Consider the following 17,210-nt stretch of genomic DNA (forward strand, 5'->3'; position numbering starts at 1 on the left):
TGTCGTGCCCTGAGGAGAGGGCTGACAAGAATGAACACAGGGGTGGAGGTTGTCAGAATTTTGATGGGATTTGCCCAAAAACTTATACCTTGGGGAAATGAATTGTGTGTGTGTGTGTGTGTGTGGGGGGGGGGGGGGGGGGGGGTTGTTTTAGAGCTAGTTTATCTTCAATAGGGCTAAATGGGATAAAATTAGATTTATGGAGTAAAAAAAGAAAAAACCCCACTTTTTTTCTTTATTTTCTTCTAAGCTTTGTACTTCTTTTTCGTTTAACTCCATTAGAAACGATTGCTCGTGATTAAAGAGGTCGACGGTCATTCCAAGAAATGCAAATGGATATTCGTAATAACATATTACGAGTTTGTTTGTGTTCCATCAATCTTTTTGTGGCCACTGAAAAAGAGCTTCTCTTGATCTGCCAGCTTGGCACTGTTTCATTCACACTGTTCATTTTTGCCAGGAAAATAGATGACAGTCCCGTCACACACACACACACACACACACACCCCCCCCCCCCAAAGAAAATCTGTCCTTTTGGCAACGTGTTGAAACCCTCCATGCAAATACCGAGCAGAAGCAGGAGTGAGGTTGACTCCTGTAAGTGCAATGCTGCGGAGGTTGAGAAGAAATCCTTGCGTAAGATGAAAATCTGTTTACCAGACGTCAGCATGTGATGGAGAGAGGAGCCTGAGATCGGTTCGGATCCTGAGAAGCGTGAGGATGGAGGATTGTAGGTGAGACGGGAGGCTTAAACTAGCGGCTCCCTCTTGTGGCAAAGTTTTGGTAAGGTTTCCAGCCACGAGCGCGAGTGACGAGGGAAAGAACAATAAAACCAAGAAGTACAGGGTTTTAAACGTAGGCAGTAAAACTGTCCGTCTATGAAAAGTTATTATTTTATTATTATTTTGAATACTTCAGGTTTCATTTATGTTACATGCAATTCATTTATTTTCAAATGTTTATTTGTTTTTGTTTTTTTTTACAGGTTTATTTTTTAACTTATACTAATTATCAGTTCATTTTCAGACATTTAGGATTTCACAGATGGTGCATATGTTTATTTTGCATATTTTCACATCATATCATTCACATTCATTCTGATTCATGTATTTTGTGTTATTTGTTATGTTAAACAATCACACACAGAGCATACATTTTTACATTTTCACATTTTTTTGACATCATCGTTCTTTTTTTTAAACATGATTCATGATCTATTTCCAGACACGTACAGGGCATTTGCTTTTATTTTCCACATTTAAATTTATTTTCACATACTATTTCTTTCTTTCTTTCTTTCTTTCTTTCTTTCTTTACAAATCATTCCTTTATTTTCAGATTTTAAGATTTCAATTATTATTGTTATTATTGGTAATAATAGTATAATAGTAGTATATAGTAGTTATAATAATAGTATTCTTATTCTTCTTATTATTATTATTGTTATTATTATTATTATTATTATTATCATCATTATTATCATTATCATTTTTTGTTATTATTATTATTATTGTTGTTGTTGTTGTTGTTTCGCAATCAATTAATGTTTCATGTATTTTTTACGTGATTTTATTACATGATTATGGTCAATTAATTTATTTATTTTTTATTTTTTTAAAACAATTTTTACAATGAAATGTTTGCTATTCATGATTATTTATATAATAATATCATATATTTGATTATTAATGATTATGAGATGTCGCAAGATGTGTGAGACACGCATTACGTGTTGAAATGCACTATATTACATATTTATTCAAATAATCATCTGATAACCGTGAGAAATGGGTGTAATTTTTCTATAAGGGCTATAATAACAAAAAATAGTACATTGTACATTATCCTGTATATATATATATAATGGTTGTATGTGTTTAAGCTATAGTTTCACCCAAGCTAACATTTCGAGGAAATTTGCCAGCAGCTGTTTCCAGAATCCTTGTCATGCAGAACGTGTCTGACTTACAGCTAAATGATAGGCTTGAGGAAAAAGTGACACTGAATATTTGTTATTATCTGTCACTTAGAAATGTATACATGTTCGAACACAAATGCACAATACTCTTTGCTCAATCGTTTGCAACTCCGGAGCACTCTCTCCTTTTTTTTCTTTCCGATCCTTCATTTCTCCTTTTCTCTGCGTTTCTCTTTGATTTTGGACTGGAATGCAGCACATCCTGTGTCATTGTCCATGTTAGGGATTGTACATGAAGGCCCTGGTAGTAAATATCTCCACGAGACCAACCGCTAGATAAACTTAAGCTCTTACAAGAGCCTGTTGGATGACAAACACACAGAGGATGAATGGAAGAATAAATCTTAGGACGTGTGAAAAACGGCACCGCGTACAATACGTCCTACTGCATAATGCTCTCAGTCATACTTTTCCTGGAGGAATTGTGCTTAAAACCCTGTGGATTTCAGAAACAAGGTGACAGGAGTATTTCATCTAGAACGGTTCGGTATCTGGCTCTGCCAGACATTTTCACAACATATCTCTTTGGAAAGGTTTTTGACATCGCTGGCATCACAAATCCGGGTCTGAAAGTGCTAATCCTCCGAAACAGAGGAGTTTATATGGTGCTGACAGGGTGGTTTTAGCAGCACTATTCAACAGTAGTTGACTAGAATATAACAGGACTGCTATAATGTCAGTGAAAGCTAAAATGTACATAAAAGATGATGCGCACACAGACATATCTAACACACTTGACTGTTTTGAACTTTTGGGGACATTTGGCTGGTCAACTTTCTGAAGGAGAGGGTGGGATTGGTCAAGATTTTTTGAAGGACAGGGTGGGATTGATCAAACTTCCTGAGGGAGCAAGCGCGATTGCTCATAATTCCTTTGTGAGCAGATAAGATTGGTCAGACTCTCTAAGGGAGACAGTAGGATTGGTCGTTTGTGAGAATGTTTTGGGGAGCGGGTGGGATCGTTGAGAGTTCCTTAAGGAGCAGGCAGGATTGGTCAAATTTCCTGAGGAATTGTGTGACATTGCTCAGAAATGTTTCAGGAACAGGAGGGATGTGATACCATTCCTTTGGGAGAAGGAGGGGTTGCTAAGAAATTCTTTGGGAGTGGGTGGAATTAGTTAATCTTTCTGAGGGAGCAAGAGGGATTGGTCTGAATTTCTTCAGAAGTGGTGGAAATAGTCAATTTCTTCGGAAGTGGTGGGAATGGTCAGTTTCTTTGGAAGTGGTGGAAATGGTCAGTTTCTTCGGAAGTGGTGGAAGTGGTCTGAATTTATTTTGGAGTGGACAGGATTAGTTAAACTTTTTGAGGCAAGATTGGTCAAACATCCTGAGCGAGCAGGCGAGGTTGGTGAAACCTTCTGCGTGAGATTGGTCGATTTTTTTTGTTTTTTTTTAAGGGAGTGGGTCAAACGTTTTGAGAGAATGGTGGTATTGGTCAAAATTCCTTCCGGAGCAGGCAAGATTGGTCAAATTTTCTGAGGGAGCACGTGGGTTTAGTCAACTTTCTGAGGGAACAGGTGAGATTCTTGCTTAGAATTCTTTTGGGAGCAGACAGGAGCGGGGGTCCATCACTTCTACTGTACAATAATAATTCACATCCTGCATTGAAAGCCCTCCATTACAGAAAAGCCTTATTTTTTATACAGCTTCCACCAGGTGGTAGTAAATCTGTAGGATTAGAGCAAGCTGAACCATAAACTACATGTGCCGTATTGTTTTATTATATATATATATATATATATATATATATATATATATATATATATATATATATATATATATATATATGTGTGTGTGTGTGTGTCTAATGCCTGTTTTTATAGTCTCATAAGTTCTACGTATTAACAGTGTAAGTGTGTGCTCCAAACTCTGGTAATGGTTTATTATTTTTGGAAAGTACCAAAACCTTGTAATAGTACACTGAAATGTCGTACAGGGTCTAGAAATGAACATAAAACATCTCAGCTGGATGGTTATTTAGAGTACCAAAGTGGTATGTGGAAACATCCTCACCTAAAATGTCACTGTAATACCGCATGTTTAAGCGGGAAGATAAACTGTATAACATCTGGATAACCTGCACGCTATTCGACCTAAAAAGGTAACAAGATGAAAATTAACCCTGTTAAAACCTAGATCTTGGGGACTGTAAAAGGAAATGTTACCAAATATGGATCTTTAGTACGATCAGAGTCCTGAAGTAGGAATAAAACAGTGTGTAGTGTTTGAGACCTTACAAAACTGGACTTGGAAAACAGGTTAAAAGATATACTACTCATTTGTTTTAGTACGTTATGTAATGTTTATTAGTTTCCATTGAGCATAATATGTAAGGCATAACATACTAAACCCAGGTATAGTTCATAATGCGAAATGTTAGTGTGTAGACTAACTTCCAGGTGTTATACAGTGCTACAGTTGTTTAGAGAACACGAGCATAAAATAATTTAAAGGGACAAAAAAAAAAAAGATGTATTTTTGATATATTCAGTGTAGATAGAATCCAAATATTGTTTCACTGAGGCCTGTATTCAGAGTTAAGAACACCTTCAATTATTATTATTATGAAATTGTGCACATCTGTATCCAGAGCTCGGTATGGTCTATACTCTTAATTTCAATGTGTTGAATTTATTGGACCGTAAATGGAAGCATGTCTCAGTTGCTCAGAATGCTGCGTGTGTTCTTTTCTCTGGCATGTAGCTATACCGACTCCAGTGCCAACTTTTATACGGAAAGCCGTGTTTTGAAAGTAATACGCACAAAAAGCTACATCGGATTTAAACTGCATTATATGAAATATATAAAACTGCAATTAGGAAATATATAATAATCGTATGAATCGTCCACACATCTGCGCACGGTGGATTAGTGGTGAGCGCGTTCGCCTCACACCTCCAGGGTCGGGGGGGTTGGATTCCCACCGTGGCCCTGTGTGTGCGGGGGTTTCCTACGGGTACTCCGGTTTCCTCCCCCAGTCCAAACACATGCATGGTAGGCTGATCGGCGTGTCCAAAGTGTCCGTAGTGTATGAATGGGTGTGTGAGTGTGTGTGATTTTGCCCTGCGATGGATTGGCACACTGTCCAGGGTGTACCCCGCCTTGTGCCCCATGCTCCCTGGGATAAGCTCCAGGTTCCCCGCGACCCTGAAAAGGATAACGCGGGATAGAAGATGGATGGATGGATGGATGGTCCACACAGCTGCAGCATTTTAACCCCTAAATATCACACTTTCTGGCGTTGTGTGCTTTAGTGGACTTCTTAGAAAGTAATAAGAACTTCTAGTTCATCATGCATAAAACTGAGCTTTTCTTCATTTGTCCTGTTTCTCTGTTATTATTATTATTATTATTATTATTATTATTGCAATGAGTGGGAACTGAATTGATGAACAAATCTGCAAACATGGCAAACAAATATGATTATCACGATTAGGACATGACAATTAATCAGTAAACCTGAAGGTATTCACATTTTGCACGGTAGTCTGGGAAATTTCCATCAGGCAACCCCGTGGCTGAATTCTGAAAACGGATGAAAATGAAGAAAAATAAAAAAAAGTCTGCCAAATTTTGACCAAATCGAGTTTCTGTGTCAGTATAATTTACTGTGACATCACTACTTTAGGAAACCATCATATTTCTTTTAGGTTGTCTTCTAACCTTGCCTTGGTTGTCCTCCTCCAAAGATCGTGTTGTTTTAGTAGCCAGTTTAACAAACGCAGCTGTAACATCCATCAGTCTGAATACATACAGTACTGTATACTGGGAAACTTCTCAAGTGCGTATTATTGTATCTGTCTATCCACCGCGTCATATTTTAAAACCCATGAAATGCAATCTGCTTTATCACGTTTAAAGAGTGGTCTAGACACAACAACAACAACAACAACAACATCAACAAAAAAAAAAAAACCCTGCATTAAAAGCTTGGCATGAGAAAAACCTGGCAACCCTCCAGGCATGAATCCTTTAAAGTCAACTCTGAATACAGCTCTAAATATGCATCAAGGTTTTTTTTTTTATTTTTTTATTTTTTTAGTCTAACGTGTTGAGCCATCGCTAGGTGATGTAATGTAAGGTAGATGATGCTACACTGCATAACGTTACATGAGAAATGGTTCGGACACAATTCAATGTTATTGTCTCAAATCGTTTGCATTTTGAAATTTCGACACTGTTTAAACAGTCGGCTATCTAAGTGCTCAGAAGATGAAAGGAGATTGATGGGGGGTGGGGGGTACTTTTTTTTTGCACACGCTAAAAAGACAAACAATGAAGCTTAATGAAAAGTACATGGGATTGTTCCTGGATTACGCAACCTACTTTTGTTGTAATTAAACCGAGCATTTTCCGCCGAGATACACAGCATGCGATAGCGCCGTGTTGGCCTTGAATTCAGAAGGTGCTGGATATTCATTCTTCATTCAAAGACAGCTGAAAATTGCAACAGGCTTTGGCCTTTCCCTGAGACTTCAGATTAGAAGGATGTCTATTCTCGGACGTGTGCCAGTTCCAGCCTGACCGTACCTCGCCTCGGCACACGAGCATGAGAAGCGACCTGATTCTGACCTTAAAAGGTGATCTTACTCATCAACTCTCTCAACTTGTTTTCACGTTATGTGTCTGTTGGTGAAAGAGAGCAGATCTGATCTGCAGTCTCAGCTGGAGCTGGCTCTCTTTCCTCTCCCTCCATAGACTCATCCCCGTCGTCTGTATGTCCCTGAGCCAGCGGACGCTCACGTCCGTCCTCCTTCGCACGATCAGATTGCTCGATCTCTAATTCCCGGTCCTCTTCAAAAACCGCATAGATATTTGTGTTGGAACAGTGATTTGTCTTTCGCTTAGAGCTTTGGAACAGACCAAAGTCATTGGAAATGTCATTCCTGTGCTTCTCTTTGGCAGAGGTTTCAGGCAAGGACACGATCGAGCCGTTGAGGAGGCTGCTCCGAGGCTCCAGCACACATTCGGAGCTCAGCTCACATGAACTTGGCTTGATCTTGAACTGGTGCAAACAGCCTGGATGTGAAGAGGCTGACGTTCCTGAAACCATCTTGGTCCCACGCAGAGAATTGCCCTTCAGCATCCCCAGTACCTCATAGCGGAAACTGGAGATGTCCTGCTTCAGCTCCTGCAGGGAGATAAAACTGACCGGTGATCATTTTGTAGTGGTTTACATGTTCTTAGTGATTATCCACAGGTGATTATGCTCACAACCCATTCGTGGCGTTAGGGCTGGGCAATATGACAATATAATCTTCATGATTACATCACAATATGCTTTTCTGGGACATCACACACATATACACTATGATCTGTGTAAAGCAGAGAGGATAAAGGGAAATAATACATGACGAAAGCCTGTGGAATCTCTTTCCTGCTTTCAGTTTACTTAAATACAAGTCATTAGCCACAACAGAGATTATCCTAGGAAGCCTCAATGCTTCACGTTTGCAGTATTCGCCTCTGAGCTATGCCAATTAATTTAGCTTTATTCCTACATCGATTGGTTCTGCTACAGTATTTATTAAGTACTCGGTCCAATCCATAGAAACACTCGGATCGCCGGAGCCACATCTGGACCGCTGTCTGCTAGTGGACAACCCTTAGCGTTTAACATACTTTGAGACCTCCGATTTTAAGAACCCGTAAATATATCTCGGTAAAATAATGCGGAAATGCTTTCATTCACTTTTTAGCCTCTCTCAGGATCTCAAAGATTACGCTGACGTGTAAAGCCTGGCTAGCCGAGTGTGATTTCCTGACACTGTGAATGTTGTTCAAGTTGTTGGATAGCGAAATTTAGTGTGTAGTCAGACACCCGCTGTCAGAATTGCTTCTGCACCTCAGTCAGAAGGGTGTTTTTTGTCCCGTTTCACTTTTGGGTGCAGGCAGATTTTAAAATGCTGGATCTTTACTTGTGTTTTACAGAAAAGAAAATCACTTTAGGAACGTCTTCAGAGCTATATATATATATATATAGTAGAAAATGTCAAAGGTTCAGCAGGTGAAGGGTTTTCCCAGGATGGCACGAATATAATTTTTGCCCCCCTGAAAAGAAGCTAAAACAGATCATTCGTAACGAGAGTACGTTCATCACCTTGAAGTTTTCTTCCGTGAGTCCTTCCTCTTTCTTGGCATCTCTGATCATAGCCGCTACATATCTTTTCACCAGGTTTCTCAGAACCTCCTGCATAAGGAAATGAAAAAAAAAAAAGTCATTCACAGGCATGTCAATGTGAACACCTCTTATTCTGATAGTAGTGCCTTTTAACATACCTGATATTGGTGACTGAGTCTTACTTTTTCAGCAGCTCTTCTCTAAAAGAATGAAAAAAGAAAAAAGAAAAAAACAACCCAACAAATCTGTAGTTATTTGGTGCACATGTTTTTTCCATTTAAATCTCTTATGGAATGAAATTTGGATGGTCTAGTCTTTAATAGAAGGTTTTTCATCACTCCTGACAGAAACTGACAACGGGTTATTTACACTCATCTCGCACCCGCATTTTCCTTACGGAAAGGAGTCACAGTCCAGCTGTTGACCATTTTTCAGTTTGAAACATCTGCATGAAAAGTGATTCGTCTGGCTTTTGAAAAAAAAAAAAAAAAAAAAAAAAAAAACAGAAACGTAGATATGCAAATGCAAGAACTCAAAACTGGACATAGCTCCAAGTCTCCTGTATTCGGTGCTAACGTTAAAGCAGAGCATCAAATGATCACACCGAGCCGTTACGTCGGGTTATTTAAGGATGCGAAAGTTGATTTATTACTTACACTCATCTGCATTCGATTACGACAAGCAAATTTATGCAACGTGTCATGATACAAATGATTAATAACGTACAGCGCTATAATCTATGAAACCATCGCGAGCGTACTCCAGTTTCAATTACTTTATTTAAAAAAGATATTCAGCTCACCCCTAACATGCCAAATGTTTCTGTACTCCTCAACCTTCTTCTGAAAATGTGAAACTTAATCCAGTTAATGAGGTACCACATAGATTTGGGGCTGGGGATAATGTTGAACGGCGGTGGCAGTGTACCTCCTTCTTCAAAATAGCTCATCCACAACTTAGTCCTGGCAAATTTCCACTCAATGTCAGCATGATCCTATAGTGAATAAAGACCGTGGTAAATCATGCTGCAGAATGCTCATCCAATACGAATTCGGCCCGTTCAATGGAAGCAGGCAATAAGTCAAGACAATAAAGTCAGTATTTGAGATAGGGTCGGCTATAGCACTTACTGCAATGTGCTGATACGAGTTGTTCATCATGGCGATGAGCATATTGAGGAGCACCACCAGGGAGATGATGTTATAAGTGCCAAACATCGTGGCTCCTACAAACTCGGTGAACTTGTGGTCGGCCTGAACGTTGGTCACGTACAAACTGATCAGACCGAATATGGACCAGAACAAAGACTGCAATGTTTCGAACAACCTATAAGTAGAGAAATCAATTATGATCAACCAAGTCTGGAACACTTTATTTTAAGGAACACAAACTGACGATGCATTCGGCTTTATTCATTACCACCTACGTTAGCACAAACTCGGATACGTGATATCAGGAAACGACTAATAATTCTATCAGGGTGGGAAAAGTATTCGAAAATTGAGACTTCAATAAAAGTATGGATAACGGATCAAAGTCCTACTCGGTTAAAAAGTGGAAGTATCTAGCCAGAAATTTACACAAGTGGAAGTTAAAAAAAAAAAAATGAAGTTTCGAATGTATTCAAGTGTTAAAAAGTATATATTTTTCTACTGATGAAATTGTTGTGTTTTTTATATGAAAAGTAACTTTTATTATGTATCTAAAACTATCTGTAACCTCACTGATCACATGCATGATTAATGACACCTAGCCCGTCCATTTTCCGTACCACTTATCCGACACAGGGTCACGGGGAGCCTGGGGCCTATCCCAGGTGACTTGGGGAACGAGGCGCGGGACACCCTGGATAGGGTGCCAACACATTGTAGGGCTAATGGTACATAGTTTGCTAATGAATTAATGCACAGTAGTAGAATATCAAAATACGTCAATAACTAAGGGTTAAAATGTATTTGACTTGCTGCCCGGCCAGTTATGTTTTCTATGCTTCTAAAGTGATTCTACAGTATGCTAGTCTAAACTGGCATTAGCAAAGAAAACAAGCTAACGTTGTTATATAGAGCTAGTTCATTTTAGCAGATTAGTGATACTTACTTCAACATTATTTTTCAAATTAGATGAAGTTCTAATTTGTATAAAATGAGGCGCCTCATGTTATACGAGTACTTTTATTAAATGTATTTTTTCTACATTGCTGAACTTGATTGGATGCTAAACTATATATATATATATATATATATATATATATATATATATATATATATATATATATATATATATATATAAATATATAGCATACAGTCATTGGCTGGATGATAGAAGAAGAGATTCATGATTTACAATGAATACTTTGAAAGCCCCCCCCCCAAGAAATGTAATTAAATAAGAGTCCAAGTATTTAATTTCAATAATACTCAGATAAAGTATCAATAATACTTACTCAACTATTTTCAACCACTGGTGTTAATGCACAATAAACACTTTGCTAAGACTGTTATGCAAATTCATCATGTAAATGCACATCTTCCTAAGGTATAACTGGCAACACATCAGTCCTATCTGTGCTAGATAGTGTTAAGTAACTTCTACAGTTTACTACTTCAGAGCCCAATAAGTGACTAATAATTCAAGACGTGGTTCATTTTTTAAAGTAGATTGTAATCATCACTAGTTCTCATCAGCACTGTTCTACAAGTGTAGAAGAGACGTTAAACCATAATTCAGTAAGACCGATTGTTTAATGCGTAACGAATACGCCGTGTATAGCGGTGGTGGTGGCGGCGGCTCAGTGGTTAAACGCTCTGGGTATATTGATCAGAAGGTCAGGAGTTCAAGCCACCACTGCTGGACCCTTGGACGAGGGCCTTAACCCTCAATCGCTCAGATGTATAAATGAGATAAATGTAAGTCGCTCTGGATAAGAGCGTCCGCCAAATGCCGTAAATGTAATACGTGTTTGATTTGGGGTTAGACATAGAACAAGGTTATAATTAAAGTTCCTCGAATTAAAGTGTTACCGCACCAACTCTAATTTATGCATGTGTTATTCTTGCGTCGAGTAGATATACGAACGTTGAGAAAGCGTTGTTCTGCTTTTCACAGCGGATGCCCGTGCAGTTATCGATGCCCTTGGTCTCGTAGTAGAAGTAGAGCTGGTTGAGTCCGTTGGCGAAGGCCACCAGCACCAGGCAGTAGATGAAAAGGAACTTTAGGATGTCTAACAGCATTCGGCCCAGTGAGATCTGCAGAGGGCCTAGGTGAGAATTGGCCGTGAAGAGAGAGATGAGGCGCAGAGAGCTGAAGATGTTAGCGATGGCGAACACAGCCTCGGCCACCAGTGTGGGGTGCCACATTTCCCAGCTTTCCCTGGATTTACATTCGCTGTACTGTTGTGGGACAGAAAGGCTTGTGAATGGTCTTATCATCATCATCATCATCATCATCATCACCATCATTAGCATTTGCAATAAATAAGGTGTAGATTGTCTTATTACAGTCAGTCTTATCCTTAACTTTCGGTTTAAGCTTGGAAACGTCTGCTCGAGTGTAAAGAAGTTTTCAGCATTCTACACGATCTCAGGGAAAAATGGCCGTTACAGACTGTACCTTTCCTTGTTGCTGGGGTGGTTCTTTATCTTTTGTACCTTTAATAAGTATCTTTCACCTGGAAATGTGAATCAAGTGTACCTTTAAGATTTAAGGTACATAAATAGACCAGAATTACCTTTGAAGCCAGAAAACATTCAGTCTTTGTTTATCTTCAGATTTATTTATGTTACTTGTCACAATAGAATTTTTTGTTCATGGACGTGAACTGCAACAAAACGGATTTTTCTTTGTGTCGATAGTTTATAGGTTAACACAGCATATCTTTAGTTCTGTCTCATTGATACAATGCAGAGCAGAAATTGAGAGACAGGTCTGCTACAGACGCACCTTTCTATAGATCCAGAAAAAAAAACCCACTGAGGTTACCACCCTAGTGACAAGGTTATTGTTTTCCTGGCAAGGTAACACTCTCCATTAACATTATCCATCCATCCATCCATCCATCCATCAGTACTACGTTTTCTACACAGGGTTGTGGGGGGACTGGAGTCTATCCCAGGGGGGCTCAGGATGGTGTGCCCAAACGCAGGGCACAATCGCACACATACACTCACACTACGGACAATTTAGAGATGCCAATCAGCCTACGATACATATCTTTGGACTGGGGATTAAACTGGAGTACTCAGAGGAAACCCTCAAAGCATGGGGAGAACACGCAAGCTCAGCGCAGGGTGGAGGAGGGAATCGAACCCCCAACCACGCAGGTGCGAGGTAAACGTACTAAACCGCCATGTCCCACTCCGCTAACATTGAGATTTAGTCAAACGCATCTGACACGACTAAATAAAAGTTCACACACATGTAAATGAGCAAAATGTTGATAACTTACTGAACTTTCATCTCCAGTTGTAAACACTGGAAATCAGTGAATTTTGTTCATGTTCATTATCACTCTGGCCTTCACTTTAGTCTCGTATACACCAGGGATGTATTGATAACATTTTTTTTTTATTTTTCAGACCAAGTACAAGTAAATATTTTTATTGAAGATAGGAAATGCTTGTCGATGTCAATACCTATACCAAGATGACCAACCTACTCGGTATTAATCAATCAGGGATGTCATGGAGCGCTCCCGTAAGCGCTGTATTTTCCTTGGTTTAAATACGGGCCTTGAAATGTGCACGTGTGTGTGTGTGTGTGTGTGTGTGTGTGTGTGTGTGTGTGTGTGTGTGTGTGTGTGTGTGTTCATGCACTTAATCTACTAGGCTCATTCTTTATAACATTAACAAGTAGATATTACATGAAGCATATTAGCTAGCTACCTAAGTTGGATCCAGTGGGGTTGTAATGGAGACCAGCGGGGTTTTGTTCCATTTTGGACACATGTTTCTGCACCGAGGTAAATAAAACATGCTTTATCGCTGTCTCAGAATCCCTGGTTGTCAAGGACCAATAGTAGCTGACAGTAGAACAGTTTGCAGTCAGCTTTGTTTTGATTGCCATGATTAATTGTAAGATACGCTGTCATTTTGTATCATCTGTTCATTAGCATAACCAAGGGACACTATCCTTACATCAAACGGTATCATATGGTATCGGACGTTGCTATTGGAGACATTCTAATGAGTATGAGTCAATGAGCACGTTATTGGACCAATACCCAATATCGGTATCAGTACTGACGCATCCCTAATATGAACATTCGTCGATGCGGTCGATCATCATTCGGCTTATTTGGTTTATCATGTAACGTAATTACTTTGCTAACGTTACTTATATTGTATTAATGCTGAGGTTTGATTCACATGAACTAATGAGTGAAATGATGTCAGTTAATGGAACCTTAACGTAAAGTGTTATCCATGGCGATTTGAAATCTGTGCTTCCGCGACAAGAAACCTTATTTGCTTCACATACAGCATTTCAAATTAGGCCAAAAGCAATCCAGTTATAGGTTCTGGTCTATTTCATGCAAGCTGGGTTGTGGTTGTGTCCTGGCATCCTGATTCTGATGAGCTCATGGCTGTATGTAGGCCAGATGAATGTGGTAAGTTTGGGCCGCCACTGGGCCATCACTCATTCGCTATCTGGGTCACTAGTCTTCCTAGCATTGGCTATGATTACGGTAAAACAACTTACCTTAATGTATGCGACCAACTTCAGTGAAATGGTTGCCAAGTAGAGAGAGTTCATGACGAAATCCATAAGGTTCCACCAGTCGTGGATGTAATCTTGAAATCCACCGTCCCACATCTGCTTGATCTCCGTCCATATGAAACCTATTGGAGGAGCCAAACAATTTAATGCATTAGGTCAGTGTGTGTGTGTGTGTGAGTGTGTGTCTAAAAGGTCTAGCACTTACATACATATATCTGAACGTATGGTTTCCATAGAAAGTAGATCTGAACCCCTTTGAGAGGCATTTTAGTTTATAAGGCTTGAGAAAGACAACTGAGAAGATGAAGGGTTTCTGTCATGATTGCGAGATTCGTGACGCTGTCAGAAGTATAGCCTGATATCGATGAACTGTCGGCTTCAGGTGTTTAACGCGAAGGCGCTGCAAAATCCTTGTACCGCTTCAGTTTGTACTTCCAGGGGTAAATCAACCCTTAGAGTCATTTTTTGTAATAGTAATACAAACATAAAAGGCACGAGATTGAGGCACTGGTGTCTATGGATGTGGAATATTCTCAGTATGTCTGTGATGTGACTGTGATGGATAAAAAATAAAAAAAAAAACCTACACGTTTTTGTTAAAGAAATGCGCAAGGAAACGGATATAGGGTTTCGTGTCTGTGGGTTGTTTTTATTTTGTTTTTATTCGTTTAGATTCACAATGAAGGTATTAATACTACTAAAAAAAAAAAAACAAGCACGTATATAAATTAGGCAGTGACTAAGAAACGTCTTCAATGGATCAAAGCTATTTTTTTTTTTTTTTTTTTTTAAATTATTAACAGTATTCCTGATGAAGCTTTTGGACACTTTTGCCATGTTCCCAAACAGCTTCCTGAAAGAGTTTCACCTAGGAGAAGTTTTACATGAACTGCTTGATTGGTAGAAACAAATAAAAAAAAAAGTACACAAGTAAAAAAAAAAAAAAAAAAGGAAGAAAAAAAAAAGACTTATTTGAAGTAAAAGCACCTTATCGTATTCATTGTGCGTTTTGATTTTGAAATATACATTAAGAAATATATACATACAAATATATACTTACAAATGAGCAATGGTTGCCAGTGATTTCATTTTTCCTTATTTTATAAGTATGACACTTGTTTATAGTGATATTAATTTTTTGAAAGTTCCCTGAAAACAATTTAGTCCTATTACGTTATACAGCTGTTTCCTCACCAGTTTCTTTTCTTTATCTTTGTTGAAATTAATAAGACAAAACAATTCAAGTTGTCATGTTACCCAGTTTCCCTTGTCAGAAAATTAGGTACGGCTTTACCTCTAACTGTTAGGTCTGACACTGGAGACTCCTTCCAAAAATACTAAATGCTCACCGGAGACATTTTAATTCAGGGCCTTTCAGCAAATGAAACTGATTTGGTATTCACCGAAATGAGATGACTCCAGCTTTGAATGATCTAGATATTGAGGATGAAGTCTTACCTAGAACCCACGGCAGGATCATCCACTCCACAGTGGTGGGCTTGGGGCCTTGGCGGTTGGGGTCTGTGGGAACAATGCGCTGCGAGGCCAGCAGGAGGAGGAAGAGGAAGGTCAGGTAGGATGCCGTATGGCAGATGAACTTGATGAAGGGTTTTCGGATGAAGAGTCCGATGCGGCTTTTAGGCGCCACCAGGTAGCAGATGGAGAAGAGGGGGAAGAGGAGGCCGATGAAGATGCACGTGATGAACTTGCCCGCCCAGTGGCGCCTCCTCCAGCCTGGGAACTCATCGTACCATCGTGAAGCCAGGAGCTGCTGACAGTTCGGTTGGGCTACAAACTGACCAACACACAAGCAGAGGAGAAGTGTATCACACCGATCGACTTGAATTCCCTGCTGAGATGAGGATGGATCACCGAATAAATAGTCCCGTCTAAAAGCTAGAGGTGGCGTGTATGGAGTGTATGTGGTCCTAGAGGGAAAAGAGTTCCTCAAGGGTTTTTCCATAGCTAAGGCATCTTTGGGTTCTACTTGGAGGGTTTTCCAGAGAAAGAAAAAAAAAATGAACCTTTTAGGATGCTAGATTTAATTTTCACGTATGTATTTATTTATTTCATTTTTGATGAGTGTACGGTAGAGTTTTAATTCGATTTTTTGTTTGTTTGTTAGGCTTTGTTTGTTTGTTTGTTTTTGTATGAGAATCCTTGCAATTGAAATAATGATTTGTTTTTGAATATTAGTGCTTCTTTAAATGTAAACTGGGTGAAATCTGATATGTTTTTATTTGCTACAGTGGCGTACAATCCATCTGCTGCTATGTAGCCTTCTGTATTTATCTGTACAGTTCGTATTGTGGCCGCTAGCATGTGCCGAAGCTAACGAGCGAGCTCACGTCTGAGTCGTCACGGATAGCGACGGCGTGCGATTTTCAGGCACACGACGTTTTCTTTCGTGTACTTTGACTTTGAAAGTACTAATGCTATGCTAACGATGTACACTATTAACCTTCTTATTATACACCCTATGCATGGGGTGTATGAACATAATGGGACGTTGATATTACTAAATGATAACATGTGGCATCAGTAGCACGTTATCACCGTGGCAGAGGTACTAACCTCTACGGTTCGTTCATAGCATGTACGGTTTTTGACGGTGATAAAGGGAACGCCTGAAAACTTGCTTCTTATTCACTGTTGTGTGACCACTGCTTTATCTGAAAAGCAGAAAAGCAATAACTGCCTATTGATTGGAAGGTCGTGAGTTCAAATCCCAGCACTGCCATGCTTCCACCGCCGGGCCCTTGAGCATGGCCCTTAACCCTCAACTGCACAGTTGTATAAATAAGATAAATGTAAGTCGCTCTGGATAAGGGCGTCCGCCAAACGCCACACGTAACTGAACAGGAAATGATGCGAGACGTAATTGATGCGTTTGCTTCAGGTAACGGTTACTTTCGCTCGTACCCGAGCTTCCCTCTGAAACGGTTCATTTACATAAAACTATACCATTAATGATTCAATTAATCGCTAAACGCTCAATCTGTTTTCTTTCTACAGTCACATATTTGACTTGGCCACTTTTGACCTGAACAGATGAGACATCTGTCAAACATTCTTCTGTCCTTTGGTCTTTACACGTGGTTTTCATCGTCTAATCAGACCAGACAGTGTAACTGAAATAAAATCTCTGAAAACTCCGTTCCTTTCTGAGCGAATGTCTCCAGCCCTGTATCTAATCTCTGGTCTGATGAGCTGCCTTCAGCTAAATCATTTACATAAACGCATGTGACTAGATAAACCATAATAAAGATCTTCTACAGAAAATGAGCCATTCAGATGTTTAAAAAAAAATAAAAAAAAAAACTGATGCACTGATATACAGCCTGTTTTTTTTTTCTTTTTTCCACGTCTTTATCGCTTGTGCTATATTATACATCCG

The 17,210-nt window shown here is 39.3% G+C and overlaps 1 protein-coding gene across 2 annotated transcripts in view; it reads right to left on the reverse strand.

Annotated features, from left to right (window-relative positions):
- Positions 1 to 3,785: 3,785 nt before the first annotated feature.
- The window catches only part of trpc4b (transient receptor potential cation channel, subfamily C, member 4b), a 35,765-nt gene continuing 22,340 nt past the window's right edge, over positions 3,786 to 17,210 (reverse strand). The window contains exons 3-10 of one of the 2 annotated variants that reach the window (XM_017490858.3): positions 15,272 to 15,608; positions 13,796 to 13,935; positions 11,174 to 11,487; positions 9,229 to 9,424; positions 8,901 to 9,092; positions 8,257 to 8,298; positions 8,078 to 8,167; positions 3,786 to 7,108 (exon numbers count right to left, since the gene is read on the reverse strand). In XM_017490858.3, the coding sequence (XP_017346347.1) occupies positions 6,596 to 7,108; positions 8,078 to 8,167; positions 8,257 to 8,298; positions 8,901 to 9,092; positions 9,229 to 9,424; positions 11,174 to 11,487; positions 13,796 to 13,935; positions 15,272 to 15,608 (1,824 nt within the window). In that variant the 3' untranslated portion in view covers positions 3,786 to 6,595. The remainder of the gene's footprint in view (positions 7,109 to 8,077; positions 8,168 to 8,256; positions 8,299 to 8,900; positions 9,093 to 9,228; positions 9,425 to 11,173; positions 11,488 to 13,795; positions 13,936 to 15,271; positions 15,609 to 17,210) is intronic. The other variant, XR_006983906.2, reaches the window with a different exon arrangement.

This window comes from Ictalurus punctatus, chromosome 17, assembly GCF_001660625.3.
Source record: "Ictalurus punctatus breed USDA103 chromosome 17, Coco_2.0, whole genome shotgun sequence".
Taxonomy (NCBI): Eukaryota; Metazoa; Chordata; class Actinopteri; order Siluriformes; family Ictaluridae; genus Ictalurus; species Ictalurus punctatus.